Source organism: Aquarana catesbeiana, linkage group LG02 (assembly GCF_042186555.1).
Source record: "Aquarana catesbeiana isolate 2022-GZ linkage group LG02, ASM4218655v1, whole genome shotgun sequence".
In the NCBI taxonomy this organism is placed as follows: Eukaryota; Metazoa; Chordata; class Amphibia; order Anura; family Ranidae; genus Aquarana; species Aquarana catesbeiana.
In genome coordinates this window covers 625576726-625600437 of record NC_133325.1, presented here as the reverse complement: position 1 = coordinate 625600437, position 23712 = coordinate 625576726, and the positions used below count along the sequence as shown (strand labels likewise).

The 23712-nt window shown below is 42.0% G+C and overlaps 1 protein-coding gene across 2 annotated transcripts in view; it reads left to right on the top strand.

Annotated features, from left to right (window-relative positions):
- The window catches only part of CD99 (CD99 molecule (Xg blood group)), a 70995-nt gene that overhangs the window by 37432 nt on the left and 9851 nt on the right, over positions 1-23712 (top strand). The window contains exons 6-12 of one of the 2 annotated variants that reach the window (XM_073616392.1): positions 2229-2309; positions 3331-3366; positions 8648-8704; positions 12660-12719; positions 20759-20779; positions 23035-23058; positions 23415-23441. In XM_073616392.1, the coding sequence (XP_073472493.1) occupies positions 2229-2309; positions 3331-3366; positions 8648-8704; positions 12660-12719; positions 20759-20779; positions 23035-23058; positions 23415-23441 (306 nt within the window). The remainder of the gene's footprint in view (positions 1-2228; positions 2310-3330; positions 3367-8647; positions 8705-12659; positions 12720-20758; positions 20780-23034; positions 23059-23414; positions 23442-23712) is intronic. The other variant, XM_073616393.1, reaches the window with a different exon arrangement.

The window sequence follows — 23712 nt, the reverse complement described above, 5'->3', positions numbered from 1 at the left end:
CCGGAGATTTATTAGCGATCCGGGTGGGATGAAATCTCCAGTCCTGGGTCCATATTTCATGAACCACCAGCACATTTGTCAGGTGTGTGCTGGGCTTATTAGTGGTGACCTGACTATAGTTCTGGGCTCAACCCTCCTGAGGAGTCTGTGGGTGCAAGAGGGGTGCATGGCTTCACCGAAAAAGACACAGACCCAAGCCTGAGGGGCTGCTAGCTATTCAAAGAGTGTTGGCAAATAACCCCCCTCATCTGTGAGGAAAGCCCTTTGATTTTGTTTTCTGGAGTTTACTTTAAGGGCTAGTTTACACTTGCTTCAAAACATGGCTTTGGACACGCTTTGCTAAAGCTCTCTGAACACCATCCAAAGCTCCTGTCACTAAATAAAATGGTTAGCTTACAGTCCTGTTTACACCTGCTTTTGCTTGAGGCTTCAGTGGGGCTTCAAGCGAGCTTTGCCATAGACTTCTATGTAGGCTTTGAAGCACCACTGAAGCTACATGGGGTATAATTTTTTAAGTGAAGCTGAAGCAAAGCAAAAGCAAGGTGTAAGCTAACCATTTTATTTAGTGATAGGAGCTTTGACTGGCATTCAGAGAGCTTTAACAAAGCCTGTCCGAAGCGAGTGTAAATGAACCCTAATAGGAGTGGGCCAACAACCCCTTAAATTACAATTTCTGGCAACACTCTTATGCTTTTTAATTCATATAATGATACAAAGCAACAGTATTGAGAATTTCATGCTCACTATCAAGCACATTACCAACAGATCGCAGTAAAACATTTAAAGCAACTGGGTAGGAAATGACATCATGAAATAACCAACACCATATGTGCGCTCTGATGTTCCTTTTGAAAGGGAAAGGATAGATAAAAAGATCATACAAAATAGGGGGATCTAAAATGGAAAAGGTTAAGATCGCAGTATTGTATACAACTACTCCAACCACTGTCGTGAAGTATAAAAACCCATCCTACAAACACAAAAATAGATCAGAATTCAAACCCCCTTGGCGTGCGTGTACCTACGGCATGTATCCTAAAATCTTTTTTTTTTTTTTTTTTATACTTATCCCATCTCTCCCTCGCTGGGTTGTAGGAACACAAGTAATCTAAGATCTAATCGGGCACAACTTCCTGTCTATTGACCATCTCAGAGCAAGACATGACCCCGCCCATTTTAAATACCAGATAATTGACTTGTTACTAAACCCCTGAGAGTTTGGCTTGCTTCCTATTTTGTCTACAGGACAGGAAGTAAAGGGAAAACCTCCCTACAGGTCACAGACAACACTTTAAAAAAAAAACTTCTGTTTACTGTCTGTATACTTGAATATACAGTTGTGATCCACAAAAAACAAAAAAAAAATATATATATTTTTTAAGTTAACCAAAAGCAAAGAAAAAAAAAGCCCTATGCCAAAGGATAGGAGGAGGGATGGAGAGGCAGGATTATCCTCGGGAGGCTGAAGGTCCACTTTAAATCTAGGTGAACAAAGTGCAGTTTTGCTAATGAGAAAAGTGAGATTATTGCAGCAAGTCTCAAGGAAAACGTGGAAGGTATGGACCCAGCTATGTAGAAAACCTAAGCAGGTCTTATGCCGCGTACACACGGTCGGATTTTCCGACGGGAAATGTTGGATGTGAGCTTGTTGTCGGAAAGTCCGACCGTGTGTATGCTCCATCGAACATTTGCTGTCGGACTTTCCGCCAACAAATGTTTGATGGCAGGTTCTCAAATTTTCCGCCAACAAAACTTTGTTGTCGGAAAGTCCGATCGTGTGTACACAAGTTCACGCATGCTCAGAATCAAGCAGAAGGAGCCGCACTGGCTATTGAACTTCCTTTTTCTTGGCTCGTCATATGTCTTGTATGTCACCGCGTTCGTAATTGCTGGCCAACATTTGTGTAACCGTGTGTATGCAAGACAAGTTTGAGCCAACAACTTTCGAACAAAAATCCACGGTTTTGTTGGTGGAAAGTCCAATCGTGTGTACGGGGCATTAGTCTGTAGGTAATATGAAGGTGAAGATTTAATGCATGTACTGTATGGGTATTGTAAAAAGGATTTGGAAAAATGGCTGTATTTAATCTCTCTGCTTCTGCTTTGCATTTATGGATAAAAGTATTTCAGCATGTGACTGTTTAGGTTTCAATAACTTGAGCCCTCTTATGTACTGTATGTCAAGTGGCAGGTTTCAGAGTGTGAGTTACCTTTTACCTTATCTTTAGTTCCCAAGCCAGCAACCTTGGCACCTAAAGCGGATCCCAAGCCAGCAACCTCGGCACCCAAATCAGCGCCAAATGATGATGGTAAGGACATTTTGCTTAAAGAAGATTCGTGGATAAAGTAATGAAGGATGCATAGTGGCCTCATGGATCCATAAGGCATAAACCTCCGAGGCCCACACAGAATGCAGATGCCACCTCCTTTGCCATGATACTGCTTTACACAGTCCAAGGCACACACCTCTCCTTATTTCGTGATTGCATTTTGGGTTGTGAAGGGTGTGCCAAAGCAATGTCAAGATCCTGCTTTTAGGCAAAATATAATGTTCATTGAAACCTACAAGCCGCCGGCCTCAAAGGCTGCCGAGCCTTTTTAGTTTTCCCATTTACAGATCACTGAATGAGTAGTGCGGCTAAGTGGGCGCTCAGCCACAATTTTTTAAAATTGTGATAGCTACCTTGGGGAGGAAGGAGAACACTAGCTGTCAAAGTGGGGAGGGGGGGGGGAGCTGGTCCATTCGATACATGTTACACCCTGAATATGGATGTAACATATTATGAAAGGTGACCTTATCCTTTAAGTGGTTACCACAATAGCAACCGCTGGGAAATCATCCAATGAGGCCACTTTATTCAGTGACTATTGAGGGCATTTCCCTCATCTTTAGAAAGAAATCCTATCCCTCTGTTATTTCTACGGAACAAAAAGTGAAGGAAAATCTCTTCCAATGGGACACAGATGGCAAAAAAAATTGTTCTAATCATTCTCTACACAAAATTTAAAGAGACAGGTTTTGCCTTTTTAAGCATTTCTTGCTGCTTTAAGCATTTAGAGCAAATAACGCTAGAAAGTGTTCTACATCAAAAAGTTATGCTTCTTGTCCTGATTTTTACTACGGAAGTTCAGAAAATGTAAATTACATGTGTATATTCTATGTACATTATACGGCTAAAATGTGTCTAGTCCTGGCAGTCTAGTTGGGTTACCACATTGGATGCATAAATAACCGGAATCTATTCCCCAATATATGTTGCTAGTATGTTTTTAAAGGTATTGTGTTTGAGCAGTCTGTGCTAATTCTGTTAACTTTGTTCTTTTTCTTAGCTGGTTTTGACTTGAGCGACGCTTTTGGTGGAGCTGGTAAGCATTGCATTATCGCTGAAAACTCTTCTGTGTTCTCTGTCTTGTTAAAATGAATGTGCAGTAGATGGGCATCATTAAAGATCGATATTTCTAGCATTCCTATCTGTCTCTCAGAAACGTGGCACTCTCCCATTGCCTGCCCTGCAGTACACTTTTGTACATATTTGTGCAATCTTTATACAGTCTCCTTTGGATTTACAAACGGCTGTGTAGCGTGAACTTACCTACTACCTAAATACCAACTGGTATCCAGTATGGTGGACCCTTAAGTTTCATTATTGGTAAACCTAAAGGAGATTGTTCAATTTTTCATTGTAACCTGTATGACCAGAGTAAGGCAAGCCATAGATGATTTTCTTTTCTTTTCCTCCACCACTGGGGGAAGGAAAGAAAATCATTCAATTTGGACTGTGTTGATGGTGGAATCCATCCTGCAGCACTATTGTGTTCTGCCGGCAGGGAGCCTTTCCCTCCAGCAGATCACAATGATTACTGCTAGTAGCTGTATCCGCCGAGAGTAATCATATGTAATAAACCCTACAGGCTGATTGTACCCAAGTCAATCAATGGATCGACTCGGGTACAATAAGCATGTCCATAGGATTGAATCATGGCCGGTCCCTGCTGAACCGGCCGAGATATGATCGATCTATGGCCAGCTTTAGACTCTTTCCTTTGTCTAACCATAAACTAACTTTACGCTTTTTGCCTTTACTGCAACCACCTACCCATTTATGCTTCAGTGACATTAGTCTAACTCCTTTTTAATCTCTTGTCCTACTCCCACTCTCAGCTTTTTCCTTGACCTAACTTAGTGTTTCTCAACTCCAGTCCTCAAGGCACCCCAACAAGTCATGTTTTCAGGCTCTCCATTATTTTGCACAGATGATTTGATCAGTTTCACTGCCTTAGTAATTACCACAGCCATTTCATCTGGGGGCAATCTTAAAAACATGACCTGTTGGGGCGCCTTGAGGACTGGAGTTGAGAAACTCTGGCCTAACTTACATTGCCCACCTCCACTCCTTTTGCCCAGATACATACCTACTTTGATTTCGAAGCCTCAGGTGTTTATGTTCTGCACAACAGGTCTTAAGTGTTCTAGCTGCACCTGCACAGTAGATCCCCATTTATTTCTATAGGGCTGTTTCAGAAAGCCAAAGACGCTTGGGACAGAGGCCCATAGAAATCTATAGGGTACTACTTTGCAGATGCGATCAGGACACTGAAAGACTCTTCAGTGTTGGATGTGCAGAAACACCAGAGGCCATCCGATTTAAGGGAAATATGCATCTAGGGGATTTGTACATCTGTTTAATGACCTGTTGACTAATCTGGTTTCATTTTGAAGAGAATTCTCTGTAACAGCTTCCATTGTGTACAGTCAGACAATGGTTTATGACCCTAAAAAGAGTAGAGGCTCAACTGTTCTGGAATTTTATCACAACAACCTAGTTGCCAGCATTTAAAAATAAATAAAAAATGCCTTAAGGCTTTTGCAAAGATGTGGCCAGGGAGGGAGCACAAATGGGTGAAGCCTCAAAGTTTGGTTAGCAAAAGGGTAACGCTATAGAAGCAAGTAGCTTCCTCACTCTTTAGGGATCCTATTACTTGTGAATTTCTCACTTGTGAAAGTATCGCTAGTGTGACAAGGGTCTGTAATCCTACAACTGGGTCTTCACACGCAAATTAATTACTATAGCAGCATGATTTGCTAAAGATCTGAATTTCATATTGGCAAATGGCATAAACAACCTAGTAGCACCTCCTTCCCATTAAGTTTTTTTTTACCCTTCTCCAGTAATCCCTAATCCTGATTATTTTATAGTATCAATATGACACCCCCCCCCCACAACACTAATCTAAGTTTCCCTTTACCAAGCAATTTGAAATTAAAGCTTCCCTTCTTTTTTAAACTGCGTTTTTTATTAATCATTATCATAGAAAGAAAACATTAGAAACATATTACATAGAAAATGCATTGTACATTTAGCAATTCATCAGTATCATATGTATTTTTTCATACATGTGTTCATTACAGGACATATTGTATTCAATTCCCAGACGAATAGAAGAAATGTACCTTTTTTAACTAAACAACCCTAACCATCTAAACACTTGCACATATAGCAATAAATAGTAGAAATTTTTAAGACGCCATAGTTCTTATATCTTAGATATTACAGGTAATAGAAATTTTAGTCCCTATCTCAGGCGAATAGATTCATCTCTTATGACCTTACAACAGGAGTGCAGCCCATCATTCAAGGATTTCACATGTATCCGCAAGTTCAGTCCATTCTCCCCATATTTTCATGAATTTACCTGCACACCCCCTAGCTTCATATGTAAGTTTGTATGTCGGTAATAGCCGATTAATCAAGTTTTTCCATTGATTAAGGGAAATAGGTGTGGAATGTATCCACTGCAAAACTATTGTTTTTCTGGCATAATATAATAGGAAACGCAGGAATTGTTTTTGATATAAGCCTAACTCCACATCCTTGAAGATTGCCATTATACACCACTTTGGACTGCAAATATTGGGCAGATTAAAGTTAGTCGCAAAAAAGTGTGTTACTTGTGATCAAAACAGTCTTATTTTTTCGCAGCTAGAGAGCATGTGGAGTAGATCCCATGTGTTCCTATGACATTTATGGCAGATGGGACTGGTTAGTTTCCACATCCAGAAAAGCCACAGAGGAGTGTAATAGATTCTATGAAAGATACGTAATTGTATCATTCAGTCACTAGCAGAAATTGCCGTGACAAAATACATGTTAAGGAGTTCTTCCCGATTGTCATCCGATAGGTCTGGTATATCTGCTACCCAATGGTTTTTTTAGAGCTTGTAAAAAAAATGGATTTATGTTGCCCCGGTGTCTTTTAATAAGTGGAAATCAGCCCTATGTGTTCAGGTTGTATTAATGCTCCCTCTAAAGCAGAGTTTTGAAAGAAAACATTTCTAAGACCTAGTTGGGTCATGCTGCATGTTTTAATTGAAGATACCTAAAACTCCATGTGTTAGGTATCCAAGTTCCTGCCGTAGCGTTTGAAAGGATTTGAATTGACCTTGATCATATAACTGAGATATATATGTTAGGCCCATTGTCGCCCATAGACAGGCATCAGGTAGATCATAAAAATGAGGAAATGTGGGATTAAACCATATTGGATGATTCGGGGATATAGAGGCTGAGACATCTGGAAAGAGAGGTTGACATTGTCCATATATCCTAAGAGAGACCTTTATTATATCTGTACCCTCATCAACTCTAACCGTTTTCCTGAATATTACGTTTATTTAGAGCTTTGTATGAGGAAAGCAGGTCCGCCTCTGCCACAGTAGCAGCATTATCCAGCTGTGGAAAAAGCCACCAGTGTATGTAGACCAGTTGCGAAGCATAATAGTAAAGTCTCAAATTTGGCAGAGCTAATCCACCCTGATTTGTAGGTAATTGTAACGTAGTCAAAGCTATTATAGGGTTCTTAGGAAACCATAAAAAAGTTGACAGTAAAGAATCGATTTCTCGAAAAATCTTTTGGGTACATACACAGGACTATTTGCCAAAATATATAAAAATTTGGGCAAAAATACAATTAGTATACCCATTAGTGTTAATGGCAGGTTTGCCCAGCTGGTTATTTTGCTTTTAAAGGATTCTATGCACGGTAAGAGATTATTTGTTATATAGTTGGAAATCGGTAGTTGTATTGTAACCAGGTATTTTAACTTTGGGGTGACTTGTAACGGGCAGTCTGAGGAGAGATCAAATGGGAGGGTTGGATCCACAGGGAAAACGCTGGATTTAGTCCAGTTCACCCTGAGACCGGAAAAGGTTCCAAAATCACTGATTAGTTGTAGCATTATAGGGATTGTGACCCGGGGATTAGATAAAGTAACATATATCATCCACGTAAAGTGATATGCATTCTTCTAATGAACCGATCCGCATGCCTTGCAAATCTGGTGAGGATCTAGTAAGTCTGGCCAGGGGTTCTATAGCGAGCGTGAATAATAGTGGTGAGAGTGGGCACCCCTGCCTGGTGCCTCTGTGAATTGTGAATGATTTGGATATTATTCCATTAATCCTAATGCGGGCTATAGGTTGGTCATACAATATTCGGATCCAGGTGAGAAAGTTATTCCCTAACCTAAATTTTTCCAATATATAGAAAAGATGAGGCCATTCAACTGAATCAAATGCCTTGTGGGCATCAAGGGATACGACCGCTTTGGGGACAGTCAGTGTATTAGGTGATTAGAGATTTGTAAACAATCTACGTATATTACTATATGTAGATCTCACTGGAATAAAGCCGGCTTGATCTGCGTTTATTAATGTAGTAATTACTGAATTTATGCGGGAGGCTAAAATTTTAGATATAATTTTCAGATCCGTGTTAATTAGGGCAATTGGCCTATACGATTCACAGTAAAGGGGGTCCTTATTGGGCTTAGGAATCAGTATAATTAAAGCCTCCCTCATAGCTGGGGGGAAGACCTTTCTGTTAAACGATAGTGGAGTAAAGTTTATGTAGTGTCTGTATCAGGACCTCTCAATGTTCTAGATACCACTCAATGGGAAAACCGTCCGGTCCCAGGGTTTTATGTTTGGCGAAATTTTTAAGGGCATGATCTATAAAGTTTCTTTTCTTAGTATTGCACTCCTGAGCAGCAGCTACAGCATGTTCCTCAACCTTCCCAATATAAAAAATGACCTGCTGTTGTTGGGATGCTTCTATTGTCAGATTCCAGCATCTTCAGGAGGGTCGGGAAAGGCAGCCAATGCCACTCAGACCTACCGACTTCTTCACGTTTCCACTCTTCTGAGAGGAGAGGTGGCCTTACTGGGCTTGCTCCCTATCTCAGCAGTGTTGCCGCCCTCACACTGCCTTGTCTTGCTGTGTTAGCGTGTAAGCATGCAAACCATAGGCGCTAGTGGGCAGCACTGCCGCTGGATGAGCCAGACACAAAGGGAGAATCTGCTATTGCTTATCCCTTTTGGGTCCTGTACATTGAAGCAGTGATAAAGCAGGGCACAAACATTGTGGGACACAGTCTTCATGGACAACAAATACCCCATAATTTTAGGAATTGGAAATAAGAGGCCCAGAATCAGCCTTTCTTCAGGGGATTGGCACTAGCATGAAGGCACCTGGATGTTCTTGGCTTTTTGCACAGATATTTTGCTTTAAAACTGGAAAATGTGTTTTCACAAGTTATTGCTTGGATTGATCACATGCATTTTTTTTTTTTTTTTTTTTTTCCTTACAGAACCGACAACTCAGAAAACTCAGCCAGGCCATGGTGGAGGAGGAGGAGGCGGCGGCAGTAAGTTCTTGGAGTTAAACAGTTGTTAAGATGTAGTAATTCCATTGAGCTACTGAGAGTTCCCTCTGGTGGCTGACCCCCTAAATCTATTGAGTACAATAACAAAAATATGGAAGAGCAGGCTTGTAATATTTAAAGTTTTGAATCCAAAGCTATTTTCAGGTAAACACCAAAGTAATACCTAAAAGTATGCATGCACTGGAAATATACCCCCCTATCTATGTTAACCACTTCAGCCCCGGAAGATTTGGCTGCCTAGTGACCAGGCCATTTTTTGCAATACGGCGGTGTGTTGCTTTAACTCACAATTGCGCGGTTGCGCGATGCTGTACTCAAACAAAATTTATGTCCTTTTTTCCCCACAAATAGAGCTTTCTTTTGGTGGTATTTGGTCATCTCCGCAGGTTTTTTTTTATTTTTTGCGCTATAAACAAACAAGAGCGACAATTTTGAAAAAACTTATATATAATATAGTTAAAATTTTATATATATATATATATACTTTTATATTTTTTTTATCAGGACTGCGACATTATGGCAGAGATCGGACACTTTTGGCACATTTTTGGGACCATCGACAATTACACAGCCATCAGTGCTATAAAAATGCACTGATTACTGTGTAAATGTCACTGGCAGAGAAGGGGTTAACACTAGGGAGCGATCAAGGGGTTAACTCTGTTCCCTCGTGTGTGTTCTAACTGTAGGGGGATGGGACTGACTAGAGGAGATGACAAATCATTGTTCCTAGCTAGAAGGAACATGCAATCTGTCTCTCCTCTCAGAACAGGGATGGGTGTGTGTTTACACACACCCATCCCTGTTCTGGCTCTCGTGCCCGGCGGTCATTGCAACCGCCGGCCACGCGCATCAGCAGTTCAGCGGGCGCCTGCTATACCCGCTTAAAGGGCTGACGTACAGCTATGACTGTTCACGGGAATGTGCCGCCCTATAATGACGGCGGCTGGTCGGCAAGTGGTTAAAGGAAGACTAAAGTGTATTTTCTGTACCGTTCACACCTGGGCATTTACGATCGTGGGCAGAGTCGCAGCGATTCTGCCCGTGATTCCAAAGCACTCTGCAAAACTGACAAAGCGCACCACGCTTGTTCAGTGCCATTCATTTTCAATGGCACCTAAACACGGGTGCATCGTGCAAAGGTTGTCACAAGCTTCATGCAATGCAGTTTGCTGTGATTGCAGCACAATTTATTGTGGCAGAATAGCGCCCATCTTTAGGTGCCATTGAAAATGTATGCCACTTGAACAAGCGTGGTGGGATTTGTCAGTTTTGCAGAGGGTTTTGGGATGGCGAGCAGAATTGCCACGATTCTGCCCACAATCGCAAATGCCCGGGTGTAAACAGGGCTTAAGTCATGCGCTTGCTTCTAAATGAATGCTGTCTTTTGATCTGATTCACGTTTTTATAGGCTGGTGTGTGTTTTTTCTTTTTGTTTGTTTTTTTTGTTTTTTTGTTTTTTTTTAATTACATTTTTTATTTTGCAAGTACAGAAACTGCTCTTTCATAGATACACTACAGTGGGTGAGCGATTATCACCCTAGGACAGGAACTGTTACTGGCAGCATTATAATAAAAAAATGAACCGAATTTGCAGTGTGTTTGGCGGGTGTTCGCTCCGCCGAACGCCCTGCAATGCATGGTGCAGATCTTTGCCCAATCAGGGTGCAGTAAAAGCTGGTTGTTAAGGAGATAACTGATGAGTCATCAGCTGTTAATGGGCTTCACCCGCTGACAACTGAATTAAAAAAAAAAAATGCATTAAAAAAAGTGTGGGTTACCGTCTGGTATTGATTTTAAGGGGAACCTCAAGCCAAAATGAAAGTGATTGTAAAGTCTCTTCAAAAATAAAAAAAAATAACAAAAATGTTATACTTGCCTGCGCTGTGTAGTTGATTTTGCACAGATCTGCCTGGATCCTCCTCTTCTTGGGTCCCTCTTCGCTGCTCCTTGCCCCTCCCTCCTGTCTAGTGCACATACAGTCAGCAGCTTCCTATGGGGGCACTAGAGCCGAGTCACAGCTCCGTTTGTCCATTCAGACACAGAGCCCCGGCCCCGCCCCCTCTCTCCCCTGATTGGCTGACTTTGATAGTCGCGGGAGCCAATGTCGCAGCTGCTGTGTCTCAGCCAATCAGAAGGAGTGTCCCGGACAGCTTAGACATTCGTGGACAATCGCTGGAGAGAGATGGGGCTCAGGTAAGTAATTAGGGAGTGCTGGGGAGGCTGCTACACACAGAAGCATTTTTATCTTAATGCAAAGAATGCATTAAGATAAAAAAAACCTTCTGCCTTTACAACTCCTTAAAAAAAAAAAACACAAAAAAACAGTGTCTTGCCCCCCAAATCCATACCAGACCCTTATCCAAGCATGCAACCTAGCAAGTAAGGAAAGGAGGGGGGGAGCGAGCACCCCCCCACCTCCTGAACCATACCAGGCCACATGCTTTCAACATGGGGGGGGGGAGAGACACAACTCTGGGCTGTGGGGGTCTGCGGGCAGGGGGCTTATCAGAACCTAGAAGCCCCCTTTAAGAAGGGGCCCCCCTTATGTGAATGAGTGAGTATGGGGCACATACCCCTACCCATTCACTGAAGAAAGTGCCAAAAAGTAATAAAAACAGACAATTTTTGACAATTCCTTGTTTTATTAAAATTTTTTTAGGTGTCCCCCAATATAAATCCATCATCAATCGTGCCTCCCCTGGAACTTGAAAAAAGTAAAAAAAAATCATCGGCCCAGCATGCACCAGTCTGAGATGCCACAAGGGGGGGGGGGGCAGTGCCATGGGGTGACGTTGCCAGGTGGCCACACCCTTACCTATATTAGAACTTTTCAAACGGCGGAGGAGGCATTCAGCGGTCAGCCATCAATGAGTGCGGAGTGGAAGCACTGCAAGCCATACTGTATTACACAATGAAAAGGGAGTTGGTTGATGGGAGCAGAAAGCACAAGAATTGCATCACCCGTGTTTTTGCCCCCTTGCTATACAGTCATAGACAGGGCGTTCCTTAACAAAGCTAGTGTGTGTTTAAATGCTGCGGAAAAAGTGGGGTCATTACCTGCCTATGCTGTCTTTAAGGGATGTCTGTTTAGAATACTGGCTGAACAAAAGTACAAAACTTTTGCTAGAGAAGGCTGTTCAGCCATTTGTCTTTAAACTTTAAATCTAGCAAAACCATGAAGAAGTGTAAAAAAGTGACTTCATAGTTAACACTTGTGTGTATTCGCAATAATGAACTGATTGGATGTGAGAACCCCAGTGGGAGTTCCCAAGATTAGGCTGTCAGCTCCCACAGCTAATAATGGCCCCTCGCATGTAATCTCTCACGCAGCGATCACATGCCAATGATCGGCCCTGGATGCAGATTAGCTGTGGGAGGCAGCACTCAGTCTCCCACTGCTTTCATTGAGGCTGCCTTCTGCAGATTATTGCAAAAAACCTTGCATTCGCAGGTGTGAATGCACTCTTATGCCTTGCAGCACTAGGGTCCTCGGTTTGAATCCCAACCAGGACACCACTATCTGTAAGGAGTTGAAATGTTCTCTCTGTGCTTGTGTGGGTTTCCTCCAGGTACTCCGGTTTCCTCCCGCACTGTCCAAATGACATGCTGGTAGGTTCATTGTTTTCTTGCTAAGTTGGCCCTAAAATGCGTATGTACTATATGTATTTGAGGTGGAGACCTTTATAATATAGGGCCCTTGAGGAAGGTGACTGTGCAATATGTAAAGCACTGCATAAATTGTCAATGCTATATAAATACTTGCAATAAATAATAAACATACAATAGTGGTAACTGGATTGGAAGAGAGATCTTCTTCCCCAACACACTGGATATAGATTGTACAAGGCCATCCGCTTATCGTTCCTCATTTATTTTCAGTGCATGCCTAAAGTCTTGTATTTCACTTGTAATAATGAGGTTTCTTTCTTTTAAGGCTTAGATGACAGGGACCTGATTGATGCTGCTGGAGGTCTGCCCGCTAATGATCCCAGTGGTAAGAATGCATTGTTTTCACAGATTTGAAAAGTGGCCTTCAAAATGTGCTCCATGGTCTCATTCACTGGGCCTGACCCTTCCACTTCTGCAATTCTTTGCTAAATGTTGGTTATGCAATAGTGTCACAGTCATAATCCACAACTATAAATCACTGCTTTTTATTGCCACATATGTTTAGTTGCTAGACCCTTAAAGTGGAAGTAAAGACAAAACCTAACTCTAAAACTACTCCCACCCACATTATAAGCCTAATCTATCTAACCCTGTAAAGAATAATTAAATTAAGTAAAACTATACTTAACCTGTTCTGCACACGCTCCGGTCCCAGGCTGAGCTGTCCGCAGCAGCTTCAGTGTGTAGGAGAGGCAGTCGACAATGGAAGCCCCATAGTGCCTCTATTGGTGATGTCACTTTCCAGCCATTGTTGGCTTTCTCCTGAACACGGGGGGAACCGATGGAGACTGGACCAGAGTAGCTGCAGAACAGGTAAGATGGGGATCTTTTCTTTTCAGGGCTAGATAGATTAGGCTTAGATTTTGGCTGAGAGTAGGCTTAGTGTTAGGTTTTGCCTTTACTTCTACTTTCAGGTATACGTTATTGGTATATTGTATAGGTTTTTAGCACTAATTACTAAAAAAAGAGTTTTGAAGGGTATCTAAACTAAACAACAAAGTGTAAATGTATTGCAGCTTACCAATCCCTAGATGTGATTGCTGAATTAGTTTTATATATTCAAACTAAGAACATTTTCAGTAAGTACAGAAAATACCTGTGGATCTTGCTACAAATGCATTGTCCTAGTCACTTCCTGTGAGATGACATGAAGGTGCAAAGGATGTTCTCTTCCATCTGTAAACTACTGATCTTTCATCCTCCATGTAATGGAGATGGAGAAGAAGACCTATTTGGCATCAAGCTTGGTTGACAACTATGGTTTCGTTCATGGATACAGTAGATGTGAGCATAGCCAACCAAGGACAAGAGGCATGCTGTTTTCAGGATTACCAGGGGAAAAAAGATTTTAAAAAATGCCAGAACAAAGAAAACGAATGCAGCCACATCATCTAAGGACTCCTAAGCTGTAATATATAACTTTTCTGAATTTAGATGCACATTTTTTTTCTTTTATTTATTTATTTTTTTTGATTGTACTTGTTCTAATATAGTAATTATTGGCTGCTTTACTATATTGATGCCAGCTGACCACTGTTGTCTGTTTTGGCACATACTGACACATGGAAAATCATAAATGATGGTTTTTAAAGAGGAATATCATTCCCCTTTCCTTTGGCTTGGTTTTGCCCCCCAGACCCACAATCTATTTTATGGTGCATGTGCAGATGTTCGGAAGGGCTCTGCCCGACCTTCTGTTCCTGGCAAAGCTCTTCGACACATCTGTGTACATGCAGGGGATTTTCCAAAGGTTCGGAACGTCTATAAAAGTCACATGTACGGGAAGCTACGTGTGTGTACATGCGCCATAGGGCTATGTTTGGACTCGAAGCCTGGCGGCACATCTGTGCATGCGCAAAATGCAGGATGGGTGGGGGGGGGGGGCACTAATGTCATTCTTGCCTGGACAAAAAAATAAGTAACATTTTAATACCCAAAAATGAGGGGGTGGGGGAGAATGGAGGCAGGGCAAAATTAATGTTAGTTTTAGGATGAAGGTCTGCTTTAACTTTTGCGCAGTCATTTCTGCTTATTGTGTGAGACAGGAAATGGATACCTACTTTGGACTGCTGATAGAAATAGAAAATCATATTCATTGCAGTAATTACACTATAGAATATTACAGTGGGCAAAACCACATCATAGTAGTTGTCATATCATAAAAGTAGCAGTTTATAAATAAGAAAACTTCAAGGATGTGCTGGCAGCAGAATTGTTATTACTGGCACACAGATTATATGATCATGCATAATCCACACAGTAGCAATATTTTTAGTTCTCCGAACAACCACCCATTAGTAATGCACCATCACCTCTGCTCATAATGCCTTCCGGTGATATCATTAAAATAAACCTCTAAATACTAATGGTTAAAATTAAATGTATTTTCTGGTTTAAATGCCAAATTTGCAATTTTAGCAAAACCTTCTTGTGAAACACCTTGCTAATATTGCACTGCTATTTCCTGGCTTGGTGTTACTGCTCATTGGACAGGGATGATGTTGATGACCTGTATATTGAGAAAATTTTGCAAGGGAAGGTGACTTGGGGTCTGATCATACAATCAACTTTTTAGATTTTACTTTACTTTAGATTTGCCAAAACTATGTAAAAAGAGAGCCTACATAAACCAACCAATTCACACAGGCCTTTGCACTACATAGTTTTTGAGACCTAAAAGATTGTACAATTAGATTGTAATGCGTATGATGAGCTTTTGGAGGCTGCCAGGATCTGTATGTGTATGTCACCTATCTGTGTGAGTGATGTGTGTAAATCACAGCACTAGCTGCTGGTAAAACCATAAACAATTAAAAAAATTTGAAAATGTATACTGTTATGGGGGGGGGGGGGGGTAAATTAATCCTGGGACCTAAAATTTGCATTTTGAAATGAGAAAATTGGCTCTGGCAGTGAAAGGGTTATGGACAATATTACACAATATGCACATGAATGTTGTCGTTGAACTGCAGATAGTGAAGTATTTGAAAAAATGTGTCATAGGCGCAAAAATATATAAATCTATAATATGTGACCTAAATAGCAGATCTGCGACAGTTACAGACCCCCCCAACAATAGTGTGGGGTAAGCAATGTTACAGAAAATGGTGTAACTGTGCTGACCCTAAATAGTATATTTATCTTACCACATATGAAAAATAATCTTTATCAGTGATTCATCATCATGAATTCAAATAAAGTGCATATTTAGTGAACTGCAATATTATAAAGAAAATTATCCTTCTTAATCAAGAAAAAAATATATAAAATCATGTGTTAAACAAAATCAGTCCCAATATTCCTCTTCAAAGGATGATTATCCAAATTTCACATGCACAAATCCACATCCATGATTGGAAAACTTTCACCAATTCGTGAAACACCACCACCTTCTAAAATGGACACTCACAAAAAACAAGGTAAAAAGACACCTTTTGGTTTATGTTGGGTTAACCACTCCACTCATATAAGCATGCCTGAAGATTTCCCAATTGAATTTCCACATTTAATCTCAGGATCTCATAAAAGGCAAAAGGCCATCATTGAGCAACATATTATAATTTAATCATTAAAATAAGTATAGGGAATTTTCACTCACGTGAAAAAAGTGTGGTGCCTATAGACTGGCACTAAGTCTTTCCAGCAATGCTCTTGGGGCTAGCAAGCGTTGTTCCGTCTCCCGGGATCGGTCGTACGATCAAAGCCTCGATTTGGGGCAGGAAGTGACGTTGCCGTTACCCAGAAGCCTCTATGTTTCGCATCTAATCATGCAGCTTCAATACACCTTTTCTTTAGGGCCCTTTCACACTGGGGCGGGGGGCGGCGTCGGCGGTAAAGCACCGCTATTGTAAGTGGCGCTTTACTGTCGGTATTCAGCCGCTAGCGGGACGGTTTTACCCCCCGCTAGCGGCCGAGAAATGGTTAAAAACCACCGCAAAGCGCCTCTGCAGAAGTAAAGCCGCGCTGTCCCATTGACTTCAATGGGCAGGAGCGGTGAAGGAGCGGCATACACTCCGCTCCTTCACCGCTCCGAAGATGCTGCTAGCAGGACTTTTTTTCCCGTACTGCTAGCGCACTGCTCCAGTGTGAAAGCCCTCAGGGCTTTCACACTGGAGACAAAGCAGCAGCACTTTCGGGTCGGTTTGCAGGTGCTATTATTAGCGCAATAGTGCCTGCAAACCGCCCCAGTGTGAAAGGGCCCTTATAATATAATATTGCAGTTCACTAAATATGCACTTTATTTGAGTTCATGATGATGAATCGCTGATTAAAGATTGTTTTGTTTTTGATATGTGGTAAGATAAATAATAATAAATAAGTCAACAGACTCTGTTGAGAAAGGGGCGCGGCTTGCTTACCACCCAAGCGCGCTTGCCCAGGAAACGCGTCCACTACTGATGACGTCATCCCCCTGCAGCCAGCTGTCTCGTGTGTCTCAAGCCTCGTTCTGAGGCCACTCCTCCATTGTCTGAAGCCGGCTCATTACAACCAGGAAGAGCTGTCACTACATCCACCACAGAGACTGTTCACGGGCACAGGACTGGGAGCGCCATCCATGACTCTTACTATCATGCTTGTTTTTATCACCACAATGTGAGTTTATCTCTATATATCTTATTAAAGCAATTTAAATCTATAAAAACGTCTGCACCCAGAGGCGCCTCTTTACTTGTTGTATTCTAACTCTGAATTAGGCCTAACTTTGTAGATTCGCCATTTGCTGGCAGGGGACCGCGGACCCCTTTGGTGTAGCATACAATAGCAATAAAGTGTCCTTTTGTGCTAGCTGTATCTAGGTGGACTACTGGTCCCAGTCAGTCCTGTGCGAACTCTGCCAGCCCTCCTGGCTACAGCAGTCTGACTTCAATGCCAGTAACATTAGTCTCTCCCTCCTGGCTCTGCAGCCACTCCTGGCATGGCTCTCCCAGATCTCCTGACTGTGCCTGTCACACTCACCGAATAGGTGAATCCTTCCTGAAGATTTGCATGGCAGTGTTCCCCGCTGTCCTCTCCTGCTCAGGACACCCCTTGTATGGGTTGTAATGGAGGGGTTCCCTTACAGCTCCTAGCCACAGCCCAAGGTCACTCCCCCCTCCCCAGACAGGGGGGCTCCCTACAAGGCCTCGACAGCCTAACACTCCATCTCTCAATTCTTCCACCCGAACAACTTCTCCCTAGCTGGGCTGACCCAAGGTATTTAAGGAGGTCTGCACCCTGCCTGTCCTAGTTGGGGATTGGTCAGGGCTCCTCAACACACCCCAGGCAGCTCCACCTCTCTTCCCCCCCTCATCTGCTTCTAGAATCTTCTCGCAGCCAGAGGGAGGTAACAAAGAAGTGACACTGCTTGTGAGTCTCCAGCCTACACTAAACCACTCCTTAGCTCCAAGATCAAAACAAACAGGCCTAGCTTTAGGCTAGGCCTGTCTAATTTTACTTGCACTGGCCAAAAAACGAATTCTAGCACCTACCTAAGGTAGAGGGTGTTGCACTTTTTTTTTTTTTTTTTGGCCAATTTGTTGGGCAGATTTAAAAACGCAAAGTGTGTCAAAAACGCACTACATGCTTTTCTGCAGCATCTCCATTGAAATCTATTGAACAAAAAATGCACAGTTCCTCCTTTTAAAAAAAATCCCAGACCCTTTCCAAAAACGCAGCGTCTGAAAAAAGCATAGATGTAAATGTGTTCCATAGGAAACCATGTTAAATGGACTAGTGTGTCAGCAAAAAGCACCAAAAAACGCATAGGTGTGAGCCAGCCAATGCCTCAGTGAAAAGGTAGAGTGCCAGTTCACACCACAATTCCTGTGTTCTGTATGCACGTTTTTGATGTGTTCCGGTGCATTTATGTTTTGCCGCAATCCAAATTCCATGCAGAAAAAGTGCAGCATATTCTTACTTTAGTTGATTACACTGGCGTGAATTAAAGCCATTGGAATACATGGAAAACATTGTTCATTAATTTTTGATGCAGATTAAAAATGCACTGGGCTGCATCTGGTGTGATCCGGCCCTTTAGAACTCGGATGTGGCTCCTTGGTCAGTTTATAGCTGCCCTCATTGCCTAATGACACTGACATGAGAGGACATTGATCGGGTCAATTGGCAACATGATTAGAGGCAAATGAGCCTGCCTCTCATTTAGCAAAATCGTGTATTGGTGATCCCTGTGCCTGGAATCCCAGACGGCAATATGGGACACATTTGCACAGATCTGAGACTAATTTTCGCTCCAAACAGGCGCACAATTAGGAGGTAATCGGAGGAAAGTTTTATACTACTTTTAGAGCAGCGGGAAGCATTGAACTCTTGTAGATCGTCTTCTATTCTGTCTCATGGCTCCTGTTAAGATCTGCATTGCACAACGGATTCCCTTGAAATGTGCCCCAGGGCAGCCATGTACAAATACACCAGGCACAATCCTCAGAAGGTCAACAACTGTTTGTACCTAGGCAACAAAATGTATGATTCAGCGTCTTCCTGTTATGAACCCCCACAGCTTGGATTTGTCATCGTGATTTCCTCTGCTGCAACAAGTTTTTTTTGTAGACAGACCAGATGCTTTGCATGCTTCTTTTCCTGTTTTTAATGTTGCTTGGTAACGATGCCCTCTAAATATTATTTATTTATTTATTTTTTTTAATAACCACGACTTGCCACATGTTGGCACTGAATATGTCATCAGATTGCAAAAAAGACTGCAAGCATTGTATTTCTTTTTTTCTGCCAATTACGACATTCAGGGGATTGCATACATTGTTATGGAGCTGATTAATACAGGGAAACAGAGAATGTAAGTCAGTGAGCATTTAAACTGGTTGTAAACCCTTACACACCCATTTTACCTACAGGTAAGCCTATAATATGGTTTACCTGTAGGTACCGGAAATATCTCCTAAACCTGCACGGTCTAGGAGATATTTACCATATACGATTGCGCCAACGTCATCGGCGCATGCGCACTGAAGAAAGGGCACGATTGTGCTGTTTCTAGAAAGCCCGTGCCCGTCGGCTCCCGCGTGGGAGTGATGTCACGCGACTCCAGCCAGTCACAGAGCTGGAGTCCTCGGCCCCGGAAGGAAGAATAGTGAAGATGGACGCGACCACCAGCAGGGACATCGCGGGCTTCGTTTGCAGGTAAGTGGCACATACTAGCCCATTATGCTTTTACTTTGCAGGGGAATAAAGAGGAAGTAAAACCCATCAATGCCCACTTCCTTACATTCTCTACTGTTTCCTTGTCAATTTTTAGGGCTGGGATTCCCTGTTGTCAAACAAGCCTGTTTTGAGCTTGGGGCTCTGACTATACAGTATATTCCTACAGCAGTTTACACTGATTATTACAGGCTACGTGCGCGAGCCGTGCTGCACGTTATAAATGGCCGGACAATCTTTTGGGACCTGTGACAGAGAGGTGAACGTCCGTCCGGCGCCATGAACGGAAGTGGGAGCTGTGAAAAAATAGGTACCCCCCCCTCCCAAAAAAAAAGACATGCCAAATGTGGCATGTCAGGGGGTCACGAGCACTTAAAGCAGAAGTTCTTTTTTTTTTTTTTCTCTTTCACTTTCTCTTTCTCTTGAATGGCTCTTCATTTCATGCATATGAATAACCTCCCAGTGAGAACAAACGTTCTAGCGTGTTTATGCCCCTCACTGTTTGGTTTCACAGAGCAAAGAAAAACTACTTAAGCTGGGTGTACACAGTTTTTGTTTGTTTTTTTCTCATCCACTGGGTTGAATTAAAAACAAAAACAATTTCTGCATCTATGCAAGCGATGTAGATGCATGGATCTTCCCCACTGTGTTATTGTATTGTAACAGTGGGGGCCTGTTTCCCTCAAGGCCCCGCCAGAATAAACTATCGCTGCAGCCGTGTTCACATATATGCGGCTGCGGTTCACAGCCATAGGATCTGGTGCGTCCCTGGTTCAGGTCCAAATTTTTGCCTGCATTCACACCTGAACCGAACCCAAAGACGCACAGGACCCTTTTTGCAATACAGACCGTGGCCACCCTGGACCTGTGTGAACCGTTCACACTCGCCTGTCAGTGGATTTGAATGCGGAAAAACCTGCATCCAATTTGCATATATGTGAACCCAGCCTGGTAGAGTATGGTTTTTCTCAAGTTGCACACACTGCACCATTGATGCATTTGATATTGCTGCTGTTAATCAAGTTGACTGAATAGCGACTTGGTGACTAGCAATCACATTTTGCTGCATTTGTCATCAAATTATCTTGTTCATCTGTGCATATTTAGTTAGTTCAGATTAAATCTATTCTGTATGCTTGCTGGTATAGCAGTATATAATAAGTTAAATAGAAATGTGTTGCATCAATTTGTTTTTATTTTTTTTTCATTCAGAACATGATGGAAAACCAAGTGGTAAGTGAATTTTATTTCCTTTATACTTTCATGGGTACATACAGCATTGGTTTGATATTCTTATGATTTTAAATGGTCAGTCCATTCTAAAAAAAAAAAAAAAAAAAAATTTAATTTTTTTTTTTTTTTTTTTTTTGTGGATGACCAATTGTTAAACCACCCAGCTATTTTCTACCTGTAGTGAAACCTCAGAACTTGAATGCTAAGATCTGGGCATCTGCTATAGTCCCAGTCACCTTTTTCAATTCCTAATTTGTTTTTATAATGCAACGTATTGAGTGTAGGCATCCAAATATGGAAAGGAATCCCTTAAACAGCAAGATGGGTTAAAATAGAGCCACAGATCGATGTCATTGCTCAGTTAGACGGCACTGAAATTATACTTTTTGCGGACTGACCTTTTTAAAAGAATCTTTTATTGCTACCAGCGCATATGCTTTGTGTGATCAATTTTGCAGTACAACATGGTATTTAAGCTTGAACTAACTCCCTGATATTTATCACATGATTGCACTACCTATCGTTACCATACAGATGATAGTTAAAGGGTCCATCCTCACGAAAATGAGTCAGATACATGCTTGATGAGATCAGTGCACTTCAATTCCCCTGTCTGCACACCTGTAGCCATCATAAGAGCGTTTCTCTGTCTGTTTGTGAAAACAAGAACTTTTGAATCCGAATCGGGTTTTAACTCTTTTTTTTGTAAAATTAGAAAATAATTGCTGGCAGACACATGTAGCCAGCCATTTGTAGTGTTTAAGACATACAATACATGGCCAAAAGTCATGTGGACAACCCTAAAAGGTGTGTTTTTTTAAAGCCCTTCCAGAAGAGGTTGTTACTGCCTCAATGGGATCCGGGGGTGATTTATGGGTGAAACTCCATTTTATTCCATTTTGGAATAGAATGTTTAATAATGGCTCTAATGGTTAGCTGGCTCCAAAGTTTTCTTCTTTCTTTCTTCTCTCTTCTTTCTTCTCTCTTCTTCTCTCTTCTCTCTTCTTCTCTCTTCCTCTCTTCTTCTCTCTTCTCTCTTCTTCTCTCTTCTCTCTTCTTCTCTCTTCTTCTCTCTTCTCTCTTCTCTCTTCCCTCTTCTTCCTTCTCTCTTCCCTCTTCTTCCTTCTCTCTTCCCTCTTCTTCCTTCTCTCTTCCCTCTTCTTCCTTCTCTCTTCCCTCTTCTTCCTTCTCTCTTCCCTCTTCTTCCTTCTCTCTTCCCTCTTCTTCCTTCTCTCTTCCCTCTTCCTCCTTCTCTCTTCCCTCTTCCTCCTTCTCTCTTCCCTCTTCCTCCTTCTCTCTTCCCTCTTCCTCCTTCTCTCTTCCCTCTTCCTCCTTCTCTCTTCCCTCTTCCTCCTTCTCTCTTCCCTCTTCCTCCTTCTTTCTCTTCCTCCTTCTTTCTCTTCCTCCTTCTTTCTCTTCCTCCTTCTTTCTCTTCCTCCTTCTTTCTCTTCCTCCTTCTTTCTCTTCCTCCTTCTCTTCTCTTCCTCCTTCTTTCTCTTCCTCCTTCTTTCTCTTCTTTGGGCTGAAAGGGGAGGGGGGGGGTTCCCTCCATCCACACAAGCGTGGTCGGTGGAGGAACCCTACCCTGTGGGACATTGTATTCTGCCAGCGGCTCCCACTGCTGTCAGAATTCACTGATCTGTGGCTGCAGGGCTGATTGACACAAGTTTTTCAGCGTGTCCGTTCAATAGAAGTTGATCTAAGAATCTACTTCTTTCAATTTCGTCTAGGCCCAGCGTAAGGCGACAGGGGCTGACTATGACCAGCAGACCCTCTCCATAATAAAATTATCTCTTTTGAATTATCTCTTTTGGGTGGACTGACCCTTTAACAACTACTGCATCTGTGTGTATGTAAAGTGCATCACAAGCACCACTTGAAGCTTATGCTGTGCATTACAAAAATGATTAAAATCAAGGATCCTAAAAGCTATGCTTGCAATTATAATTGTGCCTGCCTTTTTTCTTTTATCTGCTTTGACAGTGTAATGCTTAGTTGCTTTGGATAAGTCGAGCCTGACTGTGCAAAATGCTAGTTCAATCTTCTGCTTTTTGTCAGTGGGGAAATAGAAACGTGCATTCAAAATCTGCACCATTCTAAAATTTAGATGAATATTGAATGCTTTAGAAAGTACTGTTGCTTTTTTATGTCTGGTATAAAGTCGGTAAGAGTTGTGTAGATTTTACATGTATGGGGGTCGTCATTGGATCCCACTGATCCTACATATCTTATTTCTTGCTTGTAAATTTTGCTAGGCCGTGCAATGCAGCCGTCGTCTGGTATGTTTTAGACCTTTTAGACTCATGGGTGTTATTGTCCCCCTTCTTCCTTTTTTTTTTTTTTGTTGTCCTTTCCACCATTGTAATTTTAATGAAGAAAAAAAAAAAAAAAAAAGAGAGAGAACCCAGACAAAAAACAATAATCAAGTTCATTGTCGGTGACTGGTCTTCGCTGTCTTACTTTCTCCTTGGATGTCGGTCTGTTACCTTTGTTCATCACACAAATCTTCTGTTATGTAACATGCATGTTTCTTTTTGCATGCCTGCGGTCTGCTTTGCTGTATGCATCAAAATTAAGAATCGGAACAGACCTATTAACGGCATCTAGCTAACTATTTTATTTTTGTATTTGGCAGGTGGACAAGAAGAGGGTCAAGGACAAGGTGCTGGTTTTTCCGTTTTTATATCCTGTGTTTAAATGCAAATAAAAATTATACATTTACTACCCCAGTGATCAAAAAAAAAAAACTACAGGCTGATAAACCTTGGCATTTTGGGGAAGGGAGGGTGGCGTTCCGGAGTGGGGAGACTGGGTGGGGGGTGGTGTTGGTGTTTTCAGGGTGCTGCCATGTGTGCAACCACCATCAACAAGGAATGGTTATTTCAGACTTTACCAATTATTGTCTGATTGTTCTTAAGATTAACTTCTACATA